The sequence below is a fragment of the Harpia harpyja genome, chromosome 8 (genome assembly GCF_026419915.1).
Source record: "Harpia harpyja isolate bHarHar1 chromosome 8, bHarHar1 primary haplotype, whole genome shotgun sequence".
In the NCBI taxonomy this organism is placed as follows: domain Eukaryota; kingdom Metazoa; phylum Chordata; class Aves; order Accipitriformes; family Accipitridae; genus Harpia; species Harpia harpyja.
Genome location: NC_068947.1, coordinates 13,599,106 through 13,622,970, shown reverse-complemented (window position 1 = coordinate 13,622,970; position 23,865 = coordinate 13,599,106). Strand labels below are relative to the sequence as shown.

The window sequence follows — 23,865 nt, the reverse complement described above, 5'->3', positions numbered from 1 at the left end:
CTTTGATCTACAAATTTGCCCATGCTAAAAGCCCTGTATCCCTGTCTCTTTGTAAAAACATCAAAAATATTGTTACAAAAGACAAAATGAGACCCAAAAGAAAGACACGTAGGTGCTAAGGTGAGATGGAATACCCAGGGTTGGTCCTGGCTTTAATATATATCACAATCACATTTTGGTTAAAATACAAGTAACTAAACATTTTGGTGGCTCTTGGAAATGATTAGACTTATTTTTGCAGGTGATAAACTGCTTTACTATTTATTCAGTATGTGATTTGAAAGGCTTTTTCCCAAATACCTTCAGTGTAAGGTCTGCTGTTGCGTGCTAGTGCAAAACATGCAGGGCCAAGTGCAGAAGCGGCAGACTGCAAGGGTCAAAAACCTGGTTGTGGCTCAGCCGGGGGTATTTACTAGAAGACTGATAAAGTTGAAAAAATTCACAGTTCTAAAACTTATTCACATAGCAAACACCTGAATTTTAATAAAGATTAGAGAAAAGTACAGATCAGTGACAATGAAAGGTCAGTGAACAATGAAGTGTTGTTGTAAGAGTTCTGTTATAACACATCATAGGGAAAAAGATGTGGTAACAAATCTGAGAATATCTGGTTGTGTTTTCTAACCTACTAACATGTGGCTACTTTCACTTTACAATTTGGGAATCATGGTTTGCATCTGCTGGAAAACTGAAATCCCCCCATCTTTAGAACATCGGATTTTATCCTTTGACAAAAGAAAATTATTTTAGGTTATTGAGACCGTTCACAAGGGAAACAAACAACAACAAAAAAAGGAAAACAAACAAACAAACACCAACACATGACAATTATTGTCCTTTCCCCCATGCAAAATAATAACAATGCATACATGAGTGATTTTTTAGAAACTTACTACCAAAAGAAAAAGAAGGAATTTCTGTAGAAAACACATATGCCTTGTTGCCTCATGTCTGTTACATATTGTAGGAAAATTGTACCAACTGGGGATTGAACAGTTTGGTCACATGCAGCCCCACTTGTACTTTCATGTTCAGGGGGTACGCATATGTAGACATAAGTGCCACAGCTCTCATCTTACCTCGCAGCCTCTTCAGTCTCTGCTCCCTCCTCCTCCGCCGCACGATCAGCAGCATCACAAAAAGCAGCAAGACCCCAACCAAGATACAGGAAATGGTCACCAGCATCTTTAGCCCTTCGTTGGTTGCCAGCCCTTCCTCACTTTGCACAACTGACTTAATGAGTGGAGGGATTGTACCTGGAAACAGTGTCATGATATTAGATGCCTATTAATGAAGACAAAAGATTGAGTTTTCAGGGAATATGGCATGTTATATGCTTCAGCTGCATGCAGAACATTAAGAAGGATTTGTCATGTTCAGGGCAGATGTTGTCTTTGCATGTGTAATGGCCACGCACATGTAACCAGTCACACTGGTAACAAGGTGCTGACTGCAGAGACTCATAGATTATCAGAAATCGAGAAGTGCATTCACTGATGAAAGAAAACCATGCCCATTATACAGTCAAATACTATGATTAATTTTAAGTCATATTAAACCATTACAAAGCTGTAAGAGATCTCAGAATTACTACCTATGTAAGTTACTCCTTACTATGGGAAAATAGCACTGCTGCGACATATTCATACTTTCTGCTGGGCTTTTCTTTGTAAGGAACATATCTGACAAAGTTCATTCTGTGCTACATACATCAGATGAATCCTTTGCACAGAAGCTTTCTTATATCACGTCTTAGGGGTGCAGCAGTGATATTGATCTGAAATTCAGATAGCCAACCTGATGCTAATTTGCTAAAGAGTGGCTGACATTATACTCATCAGTAAAACAGGAGAGTAACACTGGATAGAAACAATCAAATTTTGAGAGTGAATTGAGGGAAATGAATCTACAAACTACTGGCATTCGCAGGCAGCTCACTTTTTCATTTTGGGACATATTTGCATTTCGAATATAACTAGCTTCCTGGTGATATATAATACTTGAACTTTTCCATTCTTTTTTTCTTTACTTCTAAAGGACGTGAGAAGAATGCAGCACTTTCTTTGGAAGGCTGTTTAGTCATGGAAGACTTCTCACTCATTTCCTGATTACTATTAAACTGCTGAATGCAACCACAAATGAGGCTATAAAATGCAGATTTGTTTGAAATGGGTAGAAACACACAAGTATTGTGAACTGTGATGACTTTCGATGGAAGCTATTCAATTTTAACCAGCTACTGAAACATAAAAGTGGCTACTTACTTGCTAAAAGGATAGGACGGTGAGATAGAAAAACAGGCACATCCTTTTTACATTTTAATTGCTGCATTGAGCGATGTAGTTATATCTCATTATGTACCATACAGTATAAGAAAAAAAAATTGTGCTATGATGTAGTACAATCTGATGCCATAACCACAGTGAAAATGTAGAATTCTAAGTCATGTTTTTTCAGAAGAGCTATTTGAGTTGCATATAAAGAGAAGAGTAGTTCCCTAAAGGGAGGAAGATAAACAGAAAAGCTACAACCATCCAAACCTATGTCAGGTACTTTGGAAAATTTATTTTCTGACACTTGCATTTTGAATATTTTTCTACTGTTCCATTGCAGTTCTTCCCCATAATTTTCCTTCTTTTTCTAATTTTCCTTTTCTTGGAATAAATGCACAGCAGGATTTTTTTATCTTGTCTTAACTGAGATGTAGTTTTTGCACTACTCTAAAGGCAAAGAAAATGATTAGATGAAGAAATGGAAAGAACTTCAAGCTCCTGAAGGTAATACTAACAACTGCCTCTAAATCCTCCTAAACCCTCCTGAATACTAAAGGGCCAAATTTTGCTCTGAATTAAAGTCACACAGATGATTGGCTGAGGACTGTTGGGTTCAAGATTACCTAAAATTATATCTTGCTCTCCTTAATACTTTAATGAAAATCAAATTAAGAGTGGCCTTAATTTCAGTTAAACCTTAAGTGTTTAGGTAAGTGATTATCATTTTCCATACCTCTTCCAAATAAAGTGTAAACCTCATAATGTTATATACAGGCAGTACAAGCTTAATTAAAAAAACGTACTGCAAGTTTATATATCCTTCACATTATCCATTTGTGGGTATTCAGCAATTGTATTAGAAATTACCAAAACTAAACCTGCTATCCATTGAGAAAACACCATTTAAACTTTTGTTGTCATTCTAGGTGTTGGCTATGAGTGGAATAGTCAAAGCTTTTCTCAGAACAAAGTCCCAGAAATTTGGGAGGGGTTTTTTTTCCAGGTCAATTCACCATCATTGCCCTTTATTAGCCTGCTTTACTGATGCTTCATAGGAGCTGTAATTTGAATGTCTCTGGCCCTATTTTCCCCTGTGTTGCAGCCCTTCCAGCATCTCCCATTGCACCTTGTGACTTTAGGACTACCAAGTATTTTCCATGTCCTAACTGGTCCTCATGGTAGGAAGTCCCCTGGTGGGCTAGAATCAATTAACATAGTTTAGAGCAGCTACCAAGCTGATCTGATTTAATGTCAGGGCTACTGTGTAGCTGATCTCTGAGTCGGGAAGCTCCTTTGCTTGTAGTGCTGCACGCTACAGCTGCACATTGCTAAAAATAACTCCTTCAGTATTGAGTGCAAATGTTCTGAAAAACAAGGGGCAGGAAGGTCATAAAATCTGTAAGCTGAAAATGGTTAGCTGAAATATCTATGAACGGAAAGCAAAAAGTCGCACGTAGATCTGTCATTAACCTTTTGACCTAATTCACTACGAAGAGATTTAAGGTAAAGCATACTTAGCCGTGATATTTCTCAGGAGCTCCGTCACAGATAACAATCAGCTACTGCACTCCAAACAGAATGACTGAAAGACCACATAACTCAAGGATTTCTACGAAGTTTACAAAGGCTTCATCTTAAGACTGCTAAAGCTCCTAGGCCTGTTCTTAGCATTTGGTATCCTAGAACTTTCATACACATATTATCTAATCTTCAAAGTACTACCCTTGCATCTGTTTTATCCTATGGGCAGCTGTGACCCCTAGAAGCTGGAAGGGATTAATCTTACATCACAAGATGAAACAATGGTAGAGGTAGGGTCAGCACTCAAAAGTGGAGCTGGCCAAGAAGTTTCCACTGGCATGCTTTCTGTAAATGAAAAATTCACTCTCTATGAAAGCAAAAATTTCTGCGTGAAATATTGACAGAAAATGTTGATTTCTAATCAGACACCGTTTTCCAACTCTGAAGTGCCTTAAGCCTACACAGCTTACTAAGGAACAAATGAATGAGGAGCTGGGACTCTGTAGGGACAACTTCTGCTTTAGAAGCACTGAAATAGTTCTATAAAATCTTTTATGTGGAAACAGACTATCTTAATTTTCAATAATGATAATAATAATAATGTTTATCATTTTCCTTCTGCATCAAATGTAATGAATTCAGAAAATTTGAAAACTGAAATTTGTTTTTCCATCCATGTTTTCCTCTCTTAAACTTGTGGTCAGTGTTTGAGAACATGTTGCCTCTCTAAGGCACACTATAGTCCTGGCAGGGCATGCTTGACAAACAAAACCATCAATGCTGTAAATGAGAAATTTTCTAGCTGACCAGAAGCAGTGGCCCAGGAAATTTAATGCTACAAACATTTTTATTGTTTCATTATCTCACTTTTAAAGATGCCATACAGCAACACACAAAATCAAACAGTGTGCAGGTCACAGTATGTGAAACCAAGCTAAGTATCATCACCTAACCAAAAAGCAGAGTCTGTCAACATTTCAAAACAGTTCATCATAAGAATACATTTGATTTCACTGCTGTCAGTGGGAATTTCAGGCTCTGGACCTGCATTTTCATATAATCTCATTTTCAGGTATGGCTTAAGACTGTTTGCCCCAGTCATATATATGTATCAATAACTGTGGATGTAAAAAATGATCACTGAAAGTTGGATGCTGCCTGTAGAAAGGTACTGGAAAGAAAAGAGGATAGGCTAAGTAGAGTGGCAAGAAATTAACTCATAATACTTGAAACAGTTATTATTGACAACATTTATACTGCTCAGTAAAACAGGTCCTAAGTCTACCTGGCAAGACCTGGCAGCATTTGTATAATAACTGCTTGGATCTTGGTTTCCTGTAGGCCTCTAAAGTGCTGAGACAAAATCTTTCTCTTAATTTTTTAGACTGTCTGAAATAACATGAGGACTGTGTGGCAGCTTACCAAAATTATATTTTCACAGAAAAAGATGAAAGGATGTGCTTTTTGCAAAAGGGTGAGCTGTGAGGGCATGTGTTGTTAATTATCTGCAAGAACTGATGAGTACCTAGTGCAAAAACTGGGATAGCATTAGAGGATGTGGAAGATGCTGAGGTTTAAACCCTGCCTGATTCATATCCCACACTTCTTACTGGGAATGGTCCCTGTTTCTTGCTCTTCCCTGAGCCATACATGGGTATTGTCTTGGAGACTGCTGGTTTGTGTAGGACAAAACTGTGGCAGGGAGATGTGTTACCAACACAGAGTTATGAACAAATTGGTGCTGTCGCTGGACAATTACCAGTTCTTGTTTTAACTTGCTCACTAATCCTGTTGTTTAATTTACAGTACAGATGTTGCCAAGTAGTTGCACGATACAGCACAATATCCCTGGCAACACAACAACATTTTACACTGAATGTCTCCAGAAAAGCTTTGGCAATTCACGCTAGAGCGATTCAAGAGATTGCCATCTGGAGCCATCTGTACTGCCTTTTTGCCAGAAATACATCCATTTCCCACTATAAAGCCAGCAAAAGCACACATGTGCCACCACCACTTTCAATAAACATGCCAGGATACAAGCTGGAGTGACTGACAAATTGGCATGTTTCCTCTTGCCCTCTTGTTCTGGCTTTTGCAGGGTGGGCACTAACCCCTGGCAGAAGGGCAAGATGCAACAATTCCTTCATCCCCTGTGTCCTGCTGCTGGGCATGACAGAGCCATCTGTCACGGCCATTAGTTTCACTGTCCCCTGTCTGTAAGTAGGGATAATAGCATCGTCATTGCTTTGCCCTTGGAGGATGTTGTCCGGAGGCTTTCCTGGATGACAAGCTAGTTAGCTGCTCCATTGTGTCCCATAATGGGTTTTGAGCTGTGTCACAAGGACGTTGCATGGAATAGCAATGAGGCCAGTCGGTGCTGTGAATGGCTGCCGGAACCAATTGTATGGGAGACAAAAATTTCATGGAAGAGATGCATGAAATACTAGCAAGTGCTTCTGAGACCACTCGAACTAATGACACCTAGTGTCCTATTGTTACATGTCTCATGGTTGATTGACTTTGGTGCTGGAGCTTTTCCTCGGTGAGGCCAAATAAACAATTCTTCTTTTCTGCTGGCAGCCTATTGTCATGAAATCAGTAGGCATTTTATGTCTTTGAGACTGTTACCCTTCTGTCAGCATGGCTAGCAGATTCAAAAAGGGTTTTATGGGGGAGAAAAAGAAAGACAAGCAAAAAAAATCACCCAAGAAACTAGAGTAAAAACAGTACCTCAGATATAAATAAAAAGATATACTTACTGCCATCATAATTGAGTGTTGCAAATTTGGCTTGTTTCTCTGCACAGCCAGCACTGTTGCACACTCTCATTTGCAGTTCATACCAGGTTGCCTCCTGCAGGTCATACAGTATGTAGGACTTTGACAGGGATGTCCGCTGAGCGGTTGTCCAGACTGTTGTCCCAAATGGCCGGTACTCCAGGGTGAAGGAGGTGATGGGGCAGCCACCGTCATTCCAGCCTATCAGGTTCAGCCTCACTCTCGTGGTGTTGATACTAGCAAAGAGCTCTTGTTCCTTTGAAAACTGTGGCTCTAGAAGCAATGATACAGTTCAAGTGAAATGCTTAAGTATTACAGATACAGGACTCTCAAAAATATAAAATTAAGAGAATAATTTCTAGGACGGTCTTAACATCATCTTAATATCTATATATTCAACTTCTTTTCCCCTGGCGCCTTAAATGTTTTTTCACACTTTCTGCCAGATTCACAAACCTATATTTTCAAATCCATATGTGAAAAAAATATCCATACATCTCTGCATAGACCTGACTTGACAGTTTGCATGGACTGGCGTGACCCAGCTTGTAAATCTAGTGCAGACACTTCATATCAGTAAATGCCCCTGCTCACTGCTAAGAAAAAAAAAAGGGTTCAGAACACTATGTAGAAATACTATAAGACAAATACACTTGAAGATTGTCCACTGGTGCTCTAGTCTTCTTTTGAAGTGAAATTGAACACAATTTTTTTGAGAGTACAGAGGCTTTCATTTGCAGAAAATTACAATTTTGAAGAACTTGCAAGTAAACATAAATTTTTTTAAAATATTAATATGTTGACATTGCACATGAAACATTTGAAAATAATATATCCTTGAATTTTGTATTTTTGAGTTAAGATGTTTCCATTCAGAAAGAGGTTGACATTTCTATTTACTTGTCCTGATTTGGGATCAAATGTTGGTTTCTGTTGATATAGACATTAAAGTTTTTTTGACAGTTCTACATAATACAGGAGTAATGACTGTAAAAATGGCACCTTAGAATTGAAATAATGAGAGAAGGTGGACAAGACAGGTCATCAACAAATGTTATTTATATTAAATACTGCTGTAGTGTACTTAAAAATATTATTGCTAACCACTTACCAAACCCAGTATTTTTACTATAGGAAGTTACACCTAATGTGATGAAAATCATCTCTAATGTGCTATTTTATTCTATATAGTAGATATCTATATATCTATATTATATAGCATATATTATATAGCATATATATATGCTATGTAATAAAGCATAACTTATCCTATGGGGGTCTTTTTGCCATTCTTGTGCTTTGATGAGACGTACCGAAATGTACTCTCTTTTCTAAATTCTACAGGAATCTAAACAAAAGTGGTGATTCCTGCCATGTGTTATGAACTATTTCAATTGGCTCTGTTCATAGCTTTGGACAGAAATGCTTCTGGAGCTCTTACATGACTGAGAATGATCTCAGCATTCAAAATCACACTGTACCTGACTCACTCTGTAAATGTAACACAGGTAGTTTCCAGGCATATATATCAAGTCCCAGAGAAACTCAAGAGGTTGAGAGATCTGCTTTCTCATGACCCATTTAGATGTTATTTGAAGCATATGCAAACCTTACATTTATGCAATGAAAATAAGAACTCTCAACTTCTACTTCTTTAAATGTCCCTTTCTTTAAGGTCAGCAGACCATTCTCCCTGGCCACCAATAATCTCAGCATGTATGCAGCTGATCTGCAGTCTCCCCTGGGCTTCAGCAAGTCATACCATTCACATCTACTGCATACAAGGTCTTCCCTATGCCACTGAGTGTCAAATGAAATGTCCACCTTGCTGTGATGCTTGGGAGATCTGCAACAGCACAGGTGTGATGAAGAGCATAGAGAAGGGCAGACATACCTATCAGAGTAAACTATCTTTATTATGAAAATGCTCCCAAATGAGAGTATTTCTTACAACCGGTGAAGAGATGCAAGATGAGGTGATCTTCAGACCATTATGCAAAGCTACTGCACTTTGTTGACTTAGAGGTAAAACTCCCCAAAGCGCATCTTTAAGTGGGTCTGTTGCCAAATTTCCTCATAATTCTGACACATATTTGCAAGGTGGAACTACCCTCAGCAAGCAGGACCAAGGGACACATTGCTGAGTTAGCTAAGAATTCCACAAATTTTGGCTGGTTTGATGTGCAGAGCTTTATGCAAACTTTTGCTTCGTTTCTAACGCTTATCCTGTTCCAAAGGGTGCTGCTTGCATGGCTCCTGCAATACCAGCTTGGAGCGGAAATAAGACATTGGCTCTATTTCCTCCACACATAAATATACTCCCCATCTTCCTTCAACATCCAGACAAATAAACCCCTGAATTTTTACAAGAAGAGAAGAAAAAATTTCCTTATGGCAATAGCAGTAGTTGGAATTGCTATAGCCTATGACAGTGGAGACACTCCTTTCCCAAATATCTACCAACCCATCTTAGAAAAAAATTATTAGAGAAATAAGGATAGAATATCAGCCAGTATGGCTTCAAGTCCCACAGCGACAGCTTCTTCTGTCACAGCATGGACACATCTGCAAATGTTTCCAAAGCCAATAATATTAAAATATCCAAGTCTGTCTTCTCATCAAACCAAGATCTACAGCAGAATGCAAGAGCTCTAGGTGAGCAAAGGGGATGGAAATCAACATACCTTTTCCAAGCGTTTTGGCCTCAATGATCTCGCTGATGCGTCCTGGCCCCACTCCGTTCTGAGCAGTTAAAGTAAACTTGTACCAAGTGCCACATTTCAATGTTTCTAAACGGTAGGACCTTTCACTAGGGCTAATGGGAAAACTACCCCACTGCTCACTGTTATCTTCTGAGTACTGCAAAATATAACCTGGAGGAAAAGCACAGATGGCAATGATAAGCCAGACACAAACCACAAATTCTGCAGGTAATATGACAAGTCATTTTAAAGACCTAATAAAACTAGAAAAATCCTGTGCACAGGGAGACATACAGCTCTCCCCTGACTAAAAGATACCCGGCAATACAGTTTGCCTACCCTTACGATAGCTTAAATACCATTTTTATGATCAAAGGGAAAAGAAAGGGATAGGCATTTCTAAATACCCTTCAATCAGCAACAAAGACCAGATGATGAACCTGGACCCTCAAAAATGAATGGTTAGCAATTACATGTCTGGAAAATCAGAGAAAGTAACTGTCATAACAGCTGAGGGTATGCTGGAAGAGAGTGATTAAATCTGTGATTAAACCACCACAAAAAGAAACTGCAATTTACTGAAAGCTGTTATCACAATGATAGTGCACATTAAGCGCTGACAGCAATACAGATTGCTTTGTTTTTCTTTTTTTTGGTAGCCATTCATAATTATATACTAATCCTATCAACATATGATAATTTACTAAGAAGTTGCAATTAACCTGAATTATATTACCTCGGATAGAACTGCCACCATTGTCTCCAGGTATCCAGGAAAGAGTGATAGAGGAAGATGTAGTTTTGGATACAGTGAGTCTTGGCTGGTCTGGTGGAACTAGATGGGAAATAGTTAAAAATAGAAAATAGATTCAAATTATTACATGTGATCTTAATCCCTTCTAACAGTCATTTATCGAATCACTGTTTTGAGTTGCAAAAAATGCAAATTATTTCTGTCAAAGTGTCTGTTTAGCTGACATCCTTGGTTAAGACAAGAGCAGACAAGCTTTCATTTTTTATATTTAATTTTCTACACAATTGTGTCTTTCAGTTCTTAACCCTTGCTTTTCTCTGAATTTTTGTATCTATCTGTCCTGTCAGACCTAAATGGCATATGAGCTACCCAATCATTATTTTTCATTATTTTCCATATCTGTTTTAGGGACAAGCCAAATTTTTAGTGGTGGAAAACAGGTGTCCACTTGCAAATGATGCCCCACTCATGCATGTGTTTGCAGGGTATTATCGCAAAAGTAAAAAAAAAAAAAAAAAAGTGCATAACAAGAGTTTCTGCCAGTGTAACTGTGAGTGCTAACTAGGTAACATAGGTAGATCTGTGATCGGAGGCGGACACATACTTCTTCCAGATCACACCCTCTATTCACTGAGGCTATTGGTATAAAGAAGTCACAACTCTATCAGCAAAGGCTGAACAAACCTGGCAACAGTTCAGTTTTGCTGCTCCCCATAAACATTATGGCTGTGTCTAAACTGTGGGACATAAGAATTGCATGGTTCCCAGGACCAGCTCCTCACAGAGCGCAGGAGTAAGACAGAGGTCTCATCTCCCATCCTCTGCCCAGTGTCCAGTTTCCTTCAGAGGAAAATCCAGCATGACAGGGCAGAGAAGGAGCCATGCTATATCTCAACAAGTTGCCCAGGGTAGGGAGAACTGGGACTGGGAATTTGGACAGGGAATTGGGACTGCAAACAGGACTGGGAACTGGGACAGTTTAGGCTCAGCCTAAATAACCCCAAATTGCACCAGTGTATAGTGTCCGGGTTTCCGGAACTCAATGGTCAGGGGCAGAAAGTGGCAGAGTAGCCAGCTTGCTTTTCCCCTTGACAAATCTATCATGAGCCAATATGATCATATAATAGTTATAGTCTGGAGAGCTCATCTTTGACTTCTGCCTGAACCATTTAGCTAGTCCTGCTGTACAAGTGAGGTAACCAGAACCATGGCACAAAACCAGGAAGGCTGTGGAGGATAGTGTTTGCTAAAATAGAGAAGAATGGCAGCTGAAACTTCAAAGATCTAGTCGAATATTTGTTAGAGCCCTGAAGGGTAAATAGGTACTAACACTTCACCCAAGTGTTTTACATCTGCAGTTGTGAGTTCAGAAATTGAAAGGGGGAGAAAAGGAAGGTCCTATTTCTAATCCTTTGCACTGCTCTGGTCATGCACAGTAGCACTGTGTCTGGCTCGTTTTACAGATTGTTTTCTGAACAAGTGTTACTAGAGGTCTCCAAGCTCCTCAGAAATGTAGACAAAATTAAGCTTTGCTGCCTCAAGAACAAGGAGTGAGGCATGGGTAGTGTCTGTCATGGGAAGGGATCTGAGAAGCAGTGGCAACGCTGGGATGGAAAGCCAGGGAGGAGAGACGACAGGGCAGTCGTACCTCCTCCGTCACTGCCACTGAAGCGTGGGAAGGGGCTGGTGGTGTTGGTGACTGCTGCTGGCAGGAGCTGCCATTTCCCTGATGTAGTTACTGCTCAACAGACACCAGCCCATAAGCAAGACAGGATACTGCTCAACAGACACCAGCCCATAAGCAAGACAGGATAGAAGTCACAAATGCTCTGCTGTGTCCAGCAGTCTGCTGCCAGAGGACATTGCCTGCTTTGCCTGTGTTTAAGGGGTGGCTCCACCAGCAGAGTGAAACTCCAGGAAAAGCTCCCTGCTGCAGTTCATGTTCAAGTCATCAGATTGCAAAATAATGAGTGCTGATATGAAGTGGAGGCTGCTGGTTTACAGCTATGGACCAGTTCAAAGAGAAGTTGATTTTACTGCCCTCACAGGGCTAAACAGTGCTGTATAAAACAAAAAAGACAGCTTATACTCTAAAGGAAAATTCCCTATGTGAGATGGATTTGTTCCACTATTCTCACTGACTTGGCTGATTCCATGGAGAGAGACTGCACACACTATACTGTGAAAGATTTATTGTAAAACCTTTCATCATGGCTTCACCCTACCTACAAAAGCTGGTGGTCCCATATATTAAATGCCAGTCTTTCTCTGTCCCTCAGGGAAGTAATTTTGATTTGCTTTTAGTTACAGCAAGGATATGAAATTATGAAAGTACTTAGTGAAATATAAATATAAGGTTTCCATTTGATAGAGTTTTCTCTCCCTACTTCCTGTTGCGGTCATGCTTCAAACATTGCAGAAGAGCATCTTTAGGCTCTGTTGGATTGTAGGTAAGTTAATATATGCTATGGCATTTGTTTCAAGGCTTAGTGGAATGGTTTATGCAGAGGGAGTTGGACTGCAGTTAAAACAATCTCTTTCTGTGTTCTTGTGTGTTTGCACTAGAAGTTTAGGTTGTGTATCAAGGGACAGAAGAGTGACTGGCCACAGCACGGCCCATATTCCCAACTCAGTTATTTGCTTCCCTCTGGTACAACAATCTGCAGTCAGTTGAAGCACTCTTAAGATCTACTTTAGTGTGAGCGAGCAAGGAAATCTGCATAGTGAATTCTTGGTGTGTGAATACACATGCTCTGCTTCACGTTACTGTTAATGTGTATTCTTGTATTGTCATTGCTTTTATACATATCAACATCATAATGGATACATTACATAGATTTCAACATCCATATAAAAAGCAGCTGGTAGTATGCACTAGTTGAAGGTGTACTAGTGTTTCTTTTTAAATGCTTCCTCATATTCACCATCAATAAAATTCTGCTCTTGCATAATGTTGTTTTTGTCCAAGGTCTCAGTACAAAGGCAAATTTCTGTTGATAGCTTTTCAGAAGCTAAAGTAAAGGCCTTCAGCTCTTTCTGAATTTTGGAATATTTAAGTGATACATGTAATATTTGTAAGGAGAAGGCATAAGCTGATATTTTCTGTGTGAAGGACTAGGAGATAACTGAATGCGAACACTCTGTTTTCAGTCCTACAAAATCTTACATAGAGACTTAACTGCAAGTGTGCGAATCATTCTACTAAAAGCAAAACATTTGCTTTATCATGAAATGTTGATGACTGAATCAGAATGACCTGCTGTATTGGCTTTGTGTGGCAAGGTTTTGGTAGCGGGGGGGGCGGGCTACAGGGGTGGCTTCTGTGAGAAGCTGCTGGAAGCTTCCCCCATGTCCAACAGACCCAATGCCAGCCGGCTCCAAGACAGACCTGCTGCTGGCCAAGGCCGAGCCCATCAGTGATAGTGGTAGCGCCTCTGGGATAACATATTAAAGAAGGGAAAAAAAAGTTGCTGGGACAGACAGAAAAGGCAGCCGGAGAGAGGAGTGAGAACATGTACGAGAAACAACCCTGCAGACCCCCAGGTCAGTGAAGAAGGAGGGGGAGGAGGTGCTCCAGGTGCCAGAGCAGAGATTCCCCTGCAGCCCGTGGGGAAGACCATGGTGAGGCAGGCTGTCCCCCTGCAGCCCAGGGAGGTCCACGGTGGAGCAGATATCCACCTGCAGCCTGGGGAGGACCCCACGCCGGAGCAGGTGGATGCCCGAAGGAGGCTGTGACCCCGTGGGAACCCCGTGCTGGAGCAGGCTCCTGGCAGGACCTGCGGATCTGTGGAGAGAGGAGCCCATGCTGGAGCAGGTTTTCTGGCAGGACTTGTGACCCTGCAGGGGCACCCATGCTGGAGCAGTCTGTGCCTGAAGGACTGCATGCCGTGGAAGGGACCCATGCTGGAGCAGTTCGTGAAGAACTGCAGCCCGTGGGAAGGACCCATGTTGGAGAAGTTCATGGAGGACTGTCTCCCGTGGGTGGGACCCCACGCTGGAGCAGGGGAAGAGTGTGATGAGTCCTGCCCCTGAGGAGGATGAAGCGGCAGAAATGACGTGTGATGAACTGGCCGTAAACCCCATTCCCTGTCCCCTTGTGCTGCTGGGGGGGATAGGTAGAGAATCCGGGAGTGAAGTTGTGCCCGGGAAGAAGGGAGGGGTGGAGGTAAGGTGTTCTGAGATTTGGTTTTATTTCTCATTACCCTACTCCGGTTGATTGGTAATAAATTGAGTTACTTTTCCCCAAGTTGAGTCTGTTTTGTCCGTGACGGTAATTGGTGAGTGATCTCTCCTGTCCTTATCTCGACCCACGAGCCCTTTGTTATATTTTCTCTCCCCTATTCAGCTGAGGAGGAGGGAGTGATAGAATGGCTTTGGTGGGCACCTGACATTCAGCCAGGGTCAACCTGCCACACCTGCATAATATTTTTTTTATTAATTTTGAAGAATGAAATTTTTATTAATACACATTAATACTAATATTTTACGTACACCTGCAAACAGACATACCTATGCATTACCAGGACATAGCAGTTAATAGCTGTGATAACAATTATGAGATAGATCCAATAGTCTTACCTTGTACCTGCAAATTCAAAATTATTTCATCTGATCCCCAGTTGTTACTGGCCACGCAACTGTAGTATCCGGAGTCTTCTGCTTTCACAGTACGGATGACAAAGCTGCCATTGCTGAAGATGCTTCTTCGCCCATCAATCATCACTAGACTGGGTGTCCCGTTACTACCTCACAGGAAACAAAGTGCATACATTAAAGAAGTTACAATCAAAATTACTCAGAATTGGATTTGTTTTTGAAGCAACTAAGAATGGAAAGAAAGAAAAAAAGGAGGGGGGGTGTTTTCTGTAATAAAGACAGCAAAGGACTATTTTCTGTTGGGAAAGACACGCCATTTGCTTAAAGAACGTACATATCTTGGCCCCAATTTGAGTGAAAATGGAAATTCACTCCTTCCTTAACTATCTGCTATTTCATAAAAGTGCCAAAATAAGAGTAAAAGGCAGGTCCTGGCTACAAAGTTCATCCTTGTAAAATAATAGCTATTTGTATCAATGCACAAGATGGTTTCATAGCACTGCAGTATCACTGCTTGGATGAAAATTATTGTCCATGTGCGTTTCCAAGTGACTCTGACAAGCTGTGAAACTAAAGATCAAAACAGAATAACAGAAGACAAGATATGTGCAACTCATGTACACCGCACTCCACAGCACGATTCAATGCATCAGACATTTTGCTTTCTCAAACTAAAACTGTTTGGAGTGCCTGAAGTTAAACCAGAAAAGACTCCTAGGTTTTATGTTTTGAATGTTTACCTTTACCCCTTCTTCGTAACTCTTCCTCCCTTTTGATACTTTCTAATCACCACAGCCAATTAGTTTTAGTTCAAGGAATTTCTGAACTCCTCGTCTACTGTGACTGTGTGCAGTCCTTGCAAACGGTCATTCTCCTTCCTGACACAGTCATCCAGGATCACCTCTATTGCAGCCCTCAGGATTTTAAGCAAATGAGCTTTATTTGAGCTATACATTTAGTTGCTGGTTACCTATCCTTCATCCATTTGACTGTCGGAGCTGGGTCTCCCACGGCTTTGCAAGGGAGGACAATGTCCTTCATCCAGGGAGTTGTCACTGTGCCGCTGAATGTCAAAATCCTGGCAGGAGCTGAGCAAAAGAGAGCATGAAAGACTGAAATGAGGTGTTCATTCATATAGCCCTTGGAAGGGAAAATTACATCCAGAATTAAATGTGGAAAACCAAACCAATCTGTTTCCAGCTGTGCTTTTAGGAAGCTAATTCCTTTTAACTCATAATATCAGCTATTTATTCAAGCACAAATATTATAGTTTTAGTATATGGAAGACAAATAACTAAAAGAAAGATAGATGGAGGACTGGAAGAGTCCCTGTAGAGAAAAAGAGCAAAATCAGTTATTGATCATCTTTACTGATTTTTATATGTTTCATAGTAGAAATTATGGATGAAAATTGTGTCCAAGGGATGTTTCTCTCCAAGCTTCCAGCAGGAAGTGTCCACAGTAGACAGGTATCTTACAAAAGTTAAATTATTGATACATCACTGTTACAATACCTATGGTATTAAGCAAAATAAACCTTCATGTATGTACGTGTTAGTACATTGCAGAATCTATCTGAAGTCCACAAATATGAACAAACTTTTAAGTCAGTTTAATTTGTGTCAGGTCTCATACCACCTAAATATATCAACATAAATATCACTCCTGCAGTTTCAGTTTATAATATACAGGAACACTAGGGTTGTGTTACAGCTTCATTGTATGTTACTACTCAAGTATGACCCTTGATAGAAATAGACTTCTTGTTGGCCTCTAAATACATATTTCAAAGGCACATACTGAATAAGGATACATGAAATACTGTATTTTTAATCCTGATCTATTTCAGTCTTGCACACTGATCAGAATTTATACTTAATAATCCATTTTGCACCAATTAGAAAAACATGAAAATGAGAGCCAGCATCAAATATAACTGGGACACTTCATCTTAAAAAAAAAAAAAAAATCACGCATAAAAGAACATGCCTTGAAGAGTTCAAGGAAATTACTTGAGTAGGCTGCAGTGGGACTTGAGATATTCATAAAAAGATTTCATAGATTATATGATCAGTTTGGATTGTGTTGCCTATGTTCTCTTCAAGCGTTGTTGAAGACTAAGCTTCTTGAGAGATTTTTCTCTGGTCAAAATTTTAACTGAAAACACAAGAAGTAGCTGTTTAAAGATTTAGGGTAATGGACAAAGTCACAGTTAGGTAATGGGACAACATTACTTTCCTAGCAGCCAAGCATCGACATGTCCCATCCTGGCTAAACAGCAGCTGAAGACCCCTGGCTCCCTCCTTCTGGCAGCTCCGGTGTTTAGTCCCAGCAGGACGGTGCTGTGGCATGTGCTGCCCTGAGGAGGTGGTACACCAGAATGATACGAAGACACTGGTCAGTGGGTAAAAGTCTCATGGTACAGCCTTGTTTGCTACTGTGGCACTCCTAAGGCCATATCTTCTAGAAAAGATTTACACAGGCCTATACTGCCACAACCCATGGGCTTATTAACAAAGCTAAACTGAAACAGAAAAATGCTCAGTCTACCCAGAGACATGGTGTGAAAAGTTGACTCCACTGAAGTTAGTGTTAGAAGGCTTATTTGTCTTCAGTGGTGCCAGGTTTTCGTTGCAGGAGATGCCTAATGGTATTCATGCCATCTTTAAAAAGCAGCAGGAGATGTTGTCAGCTGTGAATATCTACAAAACACATCTGTAAGCATCTGGACTGTTCCTAGTAGCTGCAGTGCATTCTGAGCAATGGTGGTTAGAAAGTCGAATTCTTGCTCCATGCAAAATTCCCTCAGTAACATGAAACCTGAAAACTCATTTAAAATTAACTATTAATCCTTTTCTTCTGGGCTTTCCCACATCTCCAATGTTTCTCGAAATATCCAGCTATTTCCAACTGCTGCCAGTTACTTCAGGACAAAGCATATGTAATGCGGGAATCCTGCTGAAGCCTTCAGCATGACATGGCACCACTGTTAGCAAACTTTCTGTGATATCCCTTTATTTTTAACAGTTACTTCAATGTGAATTCTTCCTTAAGTCATAGGTTGGATATCAGATCTCCAAAGAACATTTATATTGTAGTTCCTGGTTTTCAATATCCTGTGTGCCCCATTTTACAGTGATGTGTGGAAGTAACACAAACCTCACAGAAGTCTAAGCCAGTGGTAAGATCAGAGATCATAACTCAGAAGTGCACATTACAAAAGCATACCACACTATTTTTGTGAAAGTACCCACAGCTTTCTATGGATTGTCTTATTCCTTTCATGTACTGAGTGCTTTTAAAAGAGATGGTAAAACAGCACTGAAGTTCTTAACTCCAATTTTCTTTATAGCTTAGCTTCCAATAATGTTCTGAGACTGCTAACAGGTACACAAACAAAAGAAAACTAGAAACAAAATAGATTTTTAGTGAAATTCATCTGAAGGCAATAGGTTTGAAATGCTAACAGGCATTCATGAGGTTAAAATACCCTAAATCTCACAGATGTCTCCCTTTAGAGCCAAGGGAGCTTTACACAGCATGTGGGTAATTCAGCAGCAGGGTTTACCTCTTTGTTATCGAAGCTACCCACATGCCTACCGACTACCCACTAGCCTTACATTAGATGGCATAGTACTGGATTAGCACTGTGTGTTCCTATTTTTTGCAAATTACCCAATCATTGATTGAAGATAAAGAGGTGCCTTCACAGAAGAGTGTACTCTTATGCTAATGCGGTTTTCTGCATGTTTATTTGTTTGAATTATGAATCCTATTACCTACACTTACTGCCATAGAATAAGAAACAGGCAGAAATTCTTTGCAAGAGGCTGTAAAATACTTTTTTTTTTTTTTTTCCTCTAGAGGACACAACTGAATTTTAAAAGCAAACTGTATAGGAAAACTGAACAAGAGTTATGTCAGTTCACTGCAGCTCAGCTTAATCCATATACAAAAGCCATCAGTGAATACCCTGGGTCAGGAGTTTCTGTCATTGACTTTCTCACAGAATAATATCCTGTGTATTCCAGTATGATGAACCATTAAAGAAACGGACCAATGGGGTGTGTGTACTACCGTGTGAGCCCCCCATGTTGATTAAAACATTAAACACACAAAGCAACATAGACAAGGAGGCAAATCTGTTCAACATCAATGCTCAGGTAGTCTACAAGAACAGGGGAAACTCAACATTAAAGTCAGAGAGTTCTCCCCAGAGGATCAGATTGCCATGGGTCTAGATCTGTTATCATCATGTGCTGGCAAATGCCATTCTTCACCAGTCATGCTCTGGAAATAAGAGGAACAAGGTGCATGCAAATTTCCTGTCTTTTAGATATATTTGATGGGCTAAACCTACAACTTTCAAGTCAGCAATAAAGCATAATTTGAGGAGCGGGGGTGCAGCCTGCTTACATGGAGACTGAACTTTCATTGCCATGATTATTTTCTTTTTGTTGGGTCTTTTTTGCTTATTTTTGTCAGTTAATTACAGAGAGTAACAATCTGTTCTGAGAAATGGAGACACTAAAGAAAGAAATGTTAACTTGAATTAAGCTTTCATTTAAATTGTACTATCCATTTCACATCAGACCCCTACCTAGACATTCTCATTGTTCTCAAAGGGGTTCTTAAAGAGATTATAATTAAGTTGACATAATTCAATTCAAAGTTAACTCTCATTAGCTGTCATGATGGTATCATTACTTGGACAATTACTGTGAAATAAGTTGAGAAAAAAAGGAAGAAAACAACTTCACAGTAATGGCCTGTAGGGTGTTCTTAGCTATAACTCCTTCTAACCCTGTGATGTGTTACTTGCTTCAGATGTACTGGGGGGTGAGAAAGGTCTTCAAGGCTATTAGCTTTGCCCATCCTTCTTCATTGTGCGTCCACTGCCCTTATCACTGACCACCACTTTCTCCCACCTCTCTAAAAGGTCCAGAGATGCATTCATACAGGAAATCTCGTACGTGATACAATAATTTCTAACCTGGCTACATCCAAAGTTCATAAAATTGCTATCTCTCAGTATTCCTAGGATCCATCACAACCTCCACAAATTGATTACTCAGCACTTTTTCAGTCCTAAGTGCGTGTAAGAGAGGCTTGTCCTGAGCATCATCTAATGCAGACTTTATATTGGAGTATCACTACTAGGTCTAACACTGACTGGATGCACTCTTCCGTCCTTCAAAATAAAGCCTTGTTCACATTGACTTGACTACACTGAAGTAATTAATTATTTTTCCTTAAAGCGCCCTTGTGTTTTCATACAAGCTGTTTTTAAGTTCACTTATTTGTCATCATGAATCATGTTAAATAAACTTTGGAGGAGCAGAATCAATTCGAGTTTCTAGTAAGCTTGTTCAGCTTAACAATGTTATTAACAATGTGTAGCTACTAAGAGAAAGGATCATCTGAAAGACTGTACAAAAAATGCCAGAAGGAAGCAGAAAGTGAAAGTGACTCTTCTCAGGTGACAGAAAAACCCTGTAAGCAATGGCATGGGGGCAAGCATTTTCCTGCTCGTTCCAACTTAGGCCTCTCTACCTTGCTAGACCCTCCCCGTATTTACACTGATAAATTGTTCATTGTGATCTACAGTAGTAACATAGTAGTTACTGTAGGCTTCTCCCAGCAATGTTGAAAAATATCCATTTCATGTGATAAAAACTTTAGCCTAGAGAAGGGGCAAAGAAAAGACAAGAAATTTCCCATCACAAGCCTGAGGAACCCTGTCTGCAACTCCTATGCATTGGGAAGCTATGTCATGTGTTGAAATAGCACCCTCCAAACACCATCACTGCCAGCCATGACAATAGCTCTGGTAGTTAATTTTCCATCATCAGTCTGGTTATCTACCACCTAGATAGGTAGGAATGGCAAGCTTCCCTATGGTGATGTTATATGCTCTTCCATGCAGAAAGTGCTTTCATGTTGGTTGCATTTGGCTGAAGTTCTCCAAAGCTTTTTTAGAAAGTATCTGTCATCATAAAGCACTAGACACTTTATTTTACATTACTACATCATTAGCCACATGACTGAAGAATTAGCAGGCTTGTAAAACTGTAAAGTCATTTAAATGCATCTAACTTTGCAACTCTAGGGACCTGTGCAATAAACTGTTCATACTGGCACATGCTGTGATATTACCAATTCGAGTGGGGGAAAAAAAAAAATCAGCCTGAAGACCCCATGTAGAGATTGAGTACTGATGGGACTCTTCTTATTTTGCTGTCTAAAACGTTAGGTCTCTACTTGCAAGCTAAGGTGCTATAGTGTTGTAAGCATCACATCTCACAGTACAGATAAGGCAGAATTCATGGGCCCAAGCAATATCTTTTAATAGAACAACTAATACAGCTGGAAAAAAATATGCAAGATTTGAGGCACATTATCCCTGCTTCATATCTGAAATAGAAGCAGCAAACTTCAAAGCTAATGCAAGTTGAGAACAATTGTTCAGAGTTTAGATATGTTAATCAGACCATTTTATACAGAAGATAGTACTTGTGGAGTACACAAGAGATATTAGTAAGGAGAGGAATGATAAAGAAGTTATCTTTTATGCCAAGAAAAAAGAAAGACACATTCAGAAGGGGAGGGGGATCATCTGCAAACCCTCTGTACCCAACAAAAGAAGATAAAAATTGCTCCAAAAAGCAATTTATTTCCTTCTAAGGTAGGTGGGATGAATTACCCCCTAGAGGAGCACGTCATTCTCTCTCTGCTGACTACAGCAAAAGCTTGGGCAATTAGCTGAGAGTTGTCACCTAACTTTTGGAGAGAACTGAAGTTACTCCTGACAAATCCCACTCTCAGTAAGCAATGAGGCATAAAGAAGCCATGTGCCAATTATAACAGTAATTAGCATTGTAAAGTTCTGGATTGCTTTAAAAAGCACTGTCACTGTACCTTTAGCTAGCGGTTCCACAGTGATAATCTCGCTGCTGTTGCCTCTTCCTGCAGCAGTCACTGCTACCACCCAGACACTGTACTGGCGATTCCGGCTCAGGTTGGGGATTCTGTAGGAAAATGAGTCGGGAGAGGCTTCAAACTCGCTGATTACCTGTGGTGGGAGAGACAAATGTTTCCAGACTAAAATAAACAGTATTTGGAGAAAGTCTGCTAGGCTGAGTACTAGAAAGCCTGTTACTTCAGGGTACTTAGAATGAGTAATGAGTATCAATTGCTCCAAACAGATGGCAGATGGCAATAAACAGAGCAGACACAATAACTTGTTGCAATCAATTTATATTCAGTGAATCTGGGCCTATATCTTCTTTACAAATTGTTTTTATTCAGACTAGGACTTTCATGTGTCTGTTTATTTTTACAAGGTTGGATGAACAATTTAAGTGAACATATTTGACAAATATTTACCATCAATAGTTCTGAGAAACCAATTTTGGCTTACATAGAACTTTCCCAACAGAGGATTCAGTCCTGCACCTGCTGTGAAATCTGGAGTTTACTACTCAAGATATGTCTTTGGTCACCTAGAACCGTTGTGCTGGTGCTCCTTATCCCTGGGTTTGGTGGCTTATTCCTTCAGTAATGGAGTGAATCAAGAAATAAAACTGTATTCTGTAATAGACTGTTCAAACTTCCCCCGAGTCTAGTTTTGTTTAATCACAAAATCACTACCGTTCAAAGATTCCCAGCAGAAGATCATCTCAGATATTCAGCTGCATTAGCAGGGAAGGACAAGTGCTGGAAGAAATGCCAATTCAGTCTATTCTTGCACTGTCACTCAGGTGCCTTGGCCGTGGGCTGCAGCCAAGCTGACCGACTGCTATGCAGTACTTGCTTATCGGTGAGATGTTCTGCAGTCTGCTTGAAGTGACCTGTGCAAGGAAAGCTGTGGAGGAATATATACATTCCTCCAGGGGATGTGGGCTTGGTGCACCTCAGCACATCCTCCACAGGAAGCTCGACTCCTTGATGGAGGAGAAGGGAAACCTCGTCAGCCCTGAACAGTATTACAATGCTCAATATAGGCGGTTTTATTTCTGACATGGGCTTTGTGATTCTTGTACGTAAAAATAGAGGGTTAATGAACCATTAGAATGAACAATACTCACTTCCTTGTGCAACACTGAGCATGGTAATGGCTAACTAACATTAGGCTAAAAATAATTAGAACGTTAATGACGTAGAAAAGAAGATTTTACTAGGAATCAGCATTAAAAACTATGCATTAGTGTAATCTAAACTTGATTCAGACTGACAGAAAGTGTGCAAGGAATCTCTTTGATATACAAATATCTGCTCCTGGTAAAGGCCAATCTCATCTGATTAGCATTTCAAAAGGTAGGTTGACCTGAAAGCATTGGAATATGTAGTCCTTCAAAGTGAATTCCAAATAAATAAGGGATGTTTCTGAGATATCATTAAACACCTCTCCAGTGTGAACCTGTAGCCAGTTTCAGCTCCTGAATGGGTCACTGCATTTCTTTATTCTTGAGCTGGCATCACCTATAGCCAGGGGAAGAGGGGAGTTCATTTCATCTCACTTTTGAAATCTTGAGTGAAGACATTTGTGTCTAAGCCATTCACCTTGACTCCCTTCAGAGACTGTGCAAAGAAAAGGTAACTCCTAAGGCAAGGTTCTTCTGGCCTATTTGAGACACAAACATTGCAGTGGGATGAATCATGCCCTTGACATACCTGTGTTTCCCCACCAACTATAGAAGTGTCCATATAACTAGTCCAGGTATAGTAGTCTGCGCTGCAGGCATCTGAAGTTAATGTGCTTATTAATTAAAATACTTAACTTTGTTAGCTAAAATACTTAACTCCCTGGCTTTTATACAAATGTGTGCCTCTATTTGCTTCTACAAGAATACATTCTGTTTCCTCCATGGAGACTAACTTTTCTGGGGAGACTGGTTTGCTCCACCTAACATTTATCTAGGCTCAACACAAGCTCAAACAGGGACCTTGCTGTACTTTCTAGGCAATCTCATTGCTCCTGTCAAAATGCCAAGTCGGTTTGTCCCATTTAGCAAGCATTTGCCTGGGTTTCCACTTCTGATATGATGAGGTCAGCGCAGGCAGACACTTCTATTATTACGTGAAATATTACAGCAGGTTTTGAGAACCATCTGTCTTGACGTTTACACAAGAATATTGGACAAATGCCTGTAGCTTGACAGTCTGGATCTTTGTGAGATCATACATAAAAATTAATGTATTGATCATGGCACAGGAGGCTGAGTTTTAATATTCATGAG

General features: G+C 40.1%; 1 protein-coding gene across 1 annotated transcript in view; it reads right to left on the bottom strand.

Moving 5' to 3' along the window:
- The window catches only part of DSCAM (DS cell adhesion molecule), a 474,394-nt gene that overhangs the window by 43,785 nt on the left and 406,744 nt on the right, over positions 1-23,865 (bottom strand). Inside the window, exons 21-27 of the mRNA XM_052794447.1 lie at positions 21,545-21,698; positions 15,597-15,714; positions 14,609-14,772; positions 10,013-10,111; positions 9,259-9,447; positions 6,557-6,847; positions 1,080-1,256 (exon numbers count right to left, since the gene is read on the bottom strand). Of these exons, the coding sequence (XP_052650407.1) occupies positions 1,080-1,256; positions 6,557-6,847; positions 9,259-9,447; positions 10,013-10,111; positions 14,609-14,772; positions 15,597-15,714; positions 21,545-21,698 (1,192 nt within the window). The remainder of the gene's footprint in view (positions 1-1,079; positions 1,257-6,556; positions 6,848-9,258; positions 9,448-10,012; positions 10,112-14,608; positions 14,773-15,596; positions 15,715-21,544; positions 21,699-23,865) is intronic.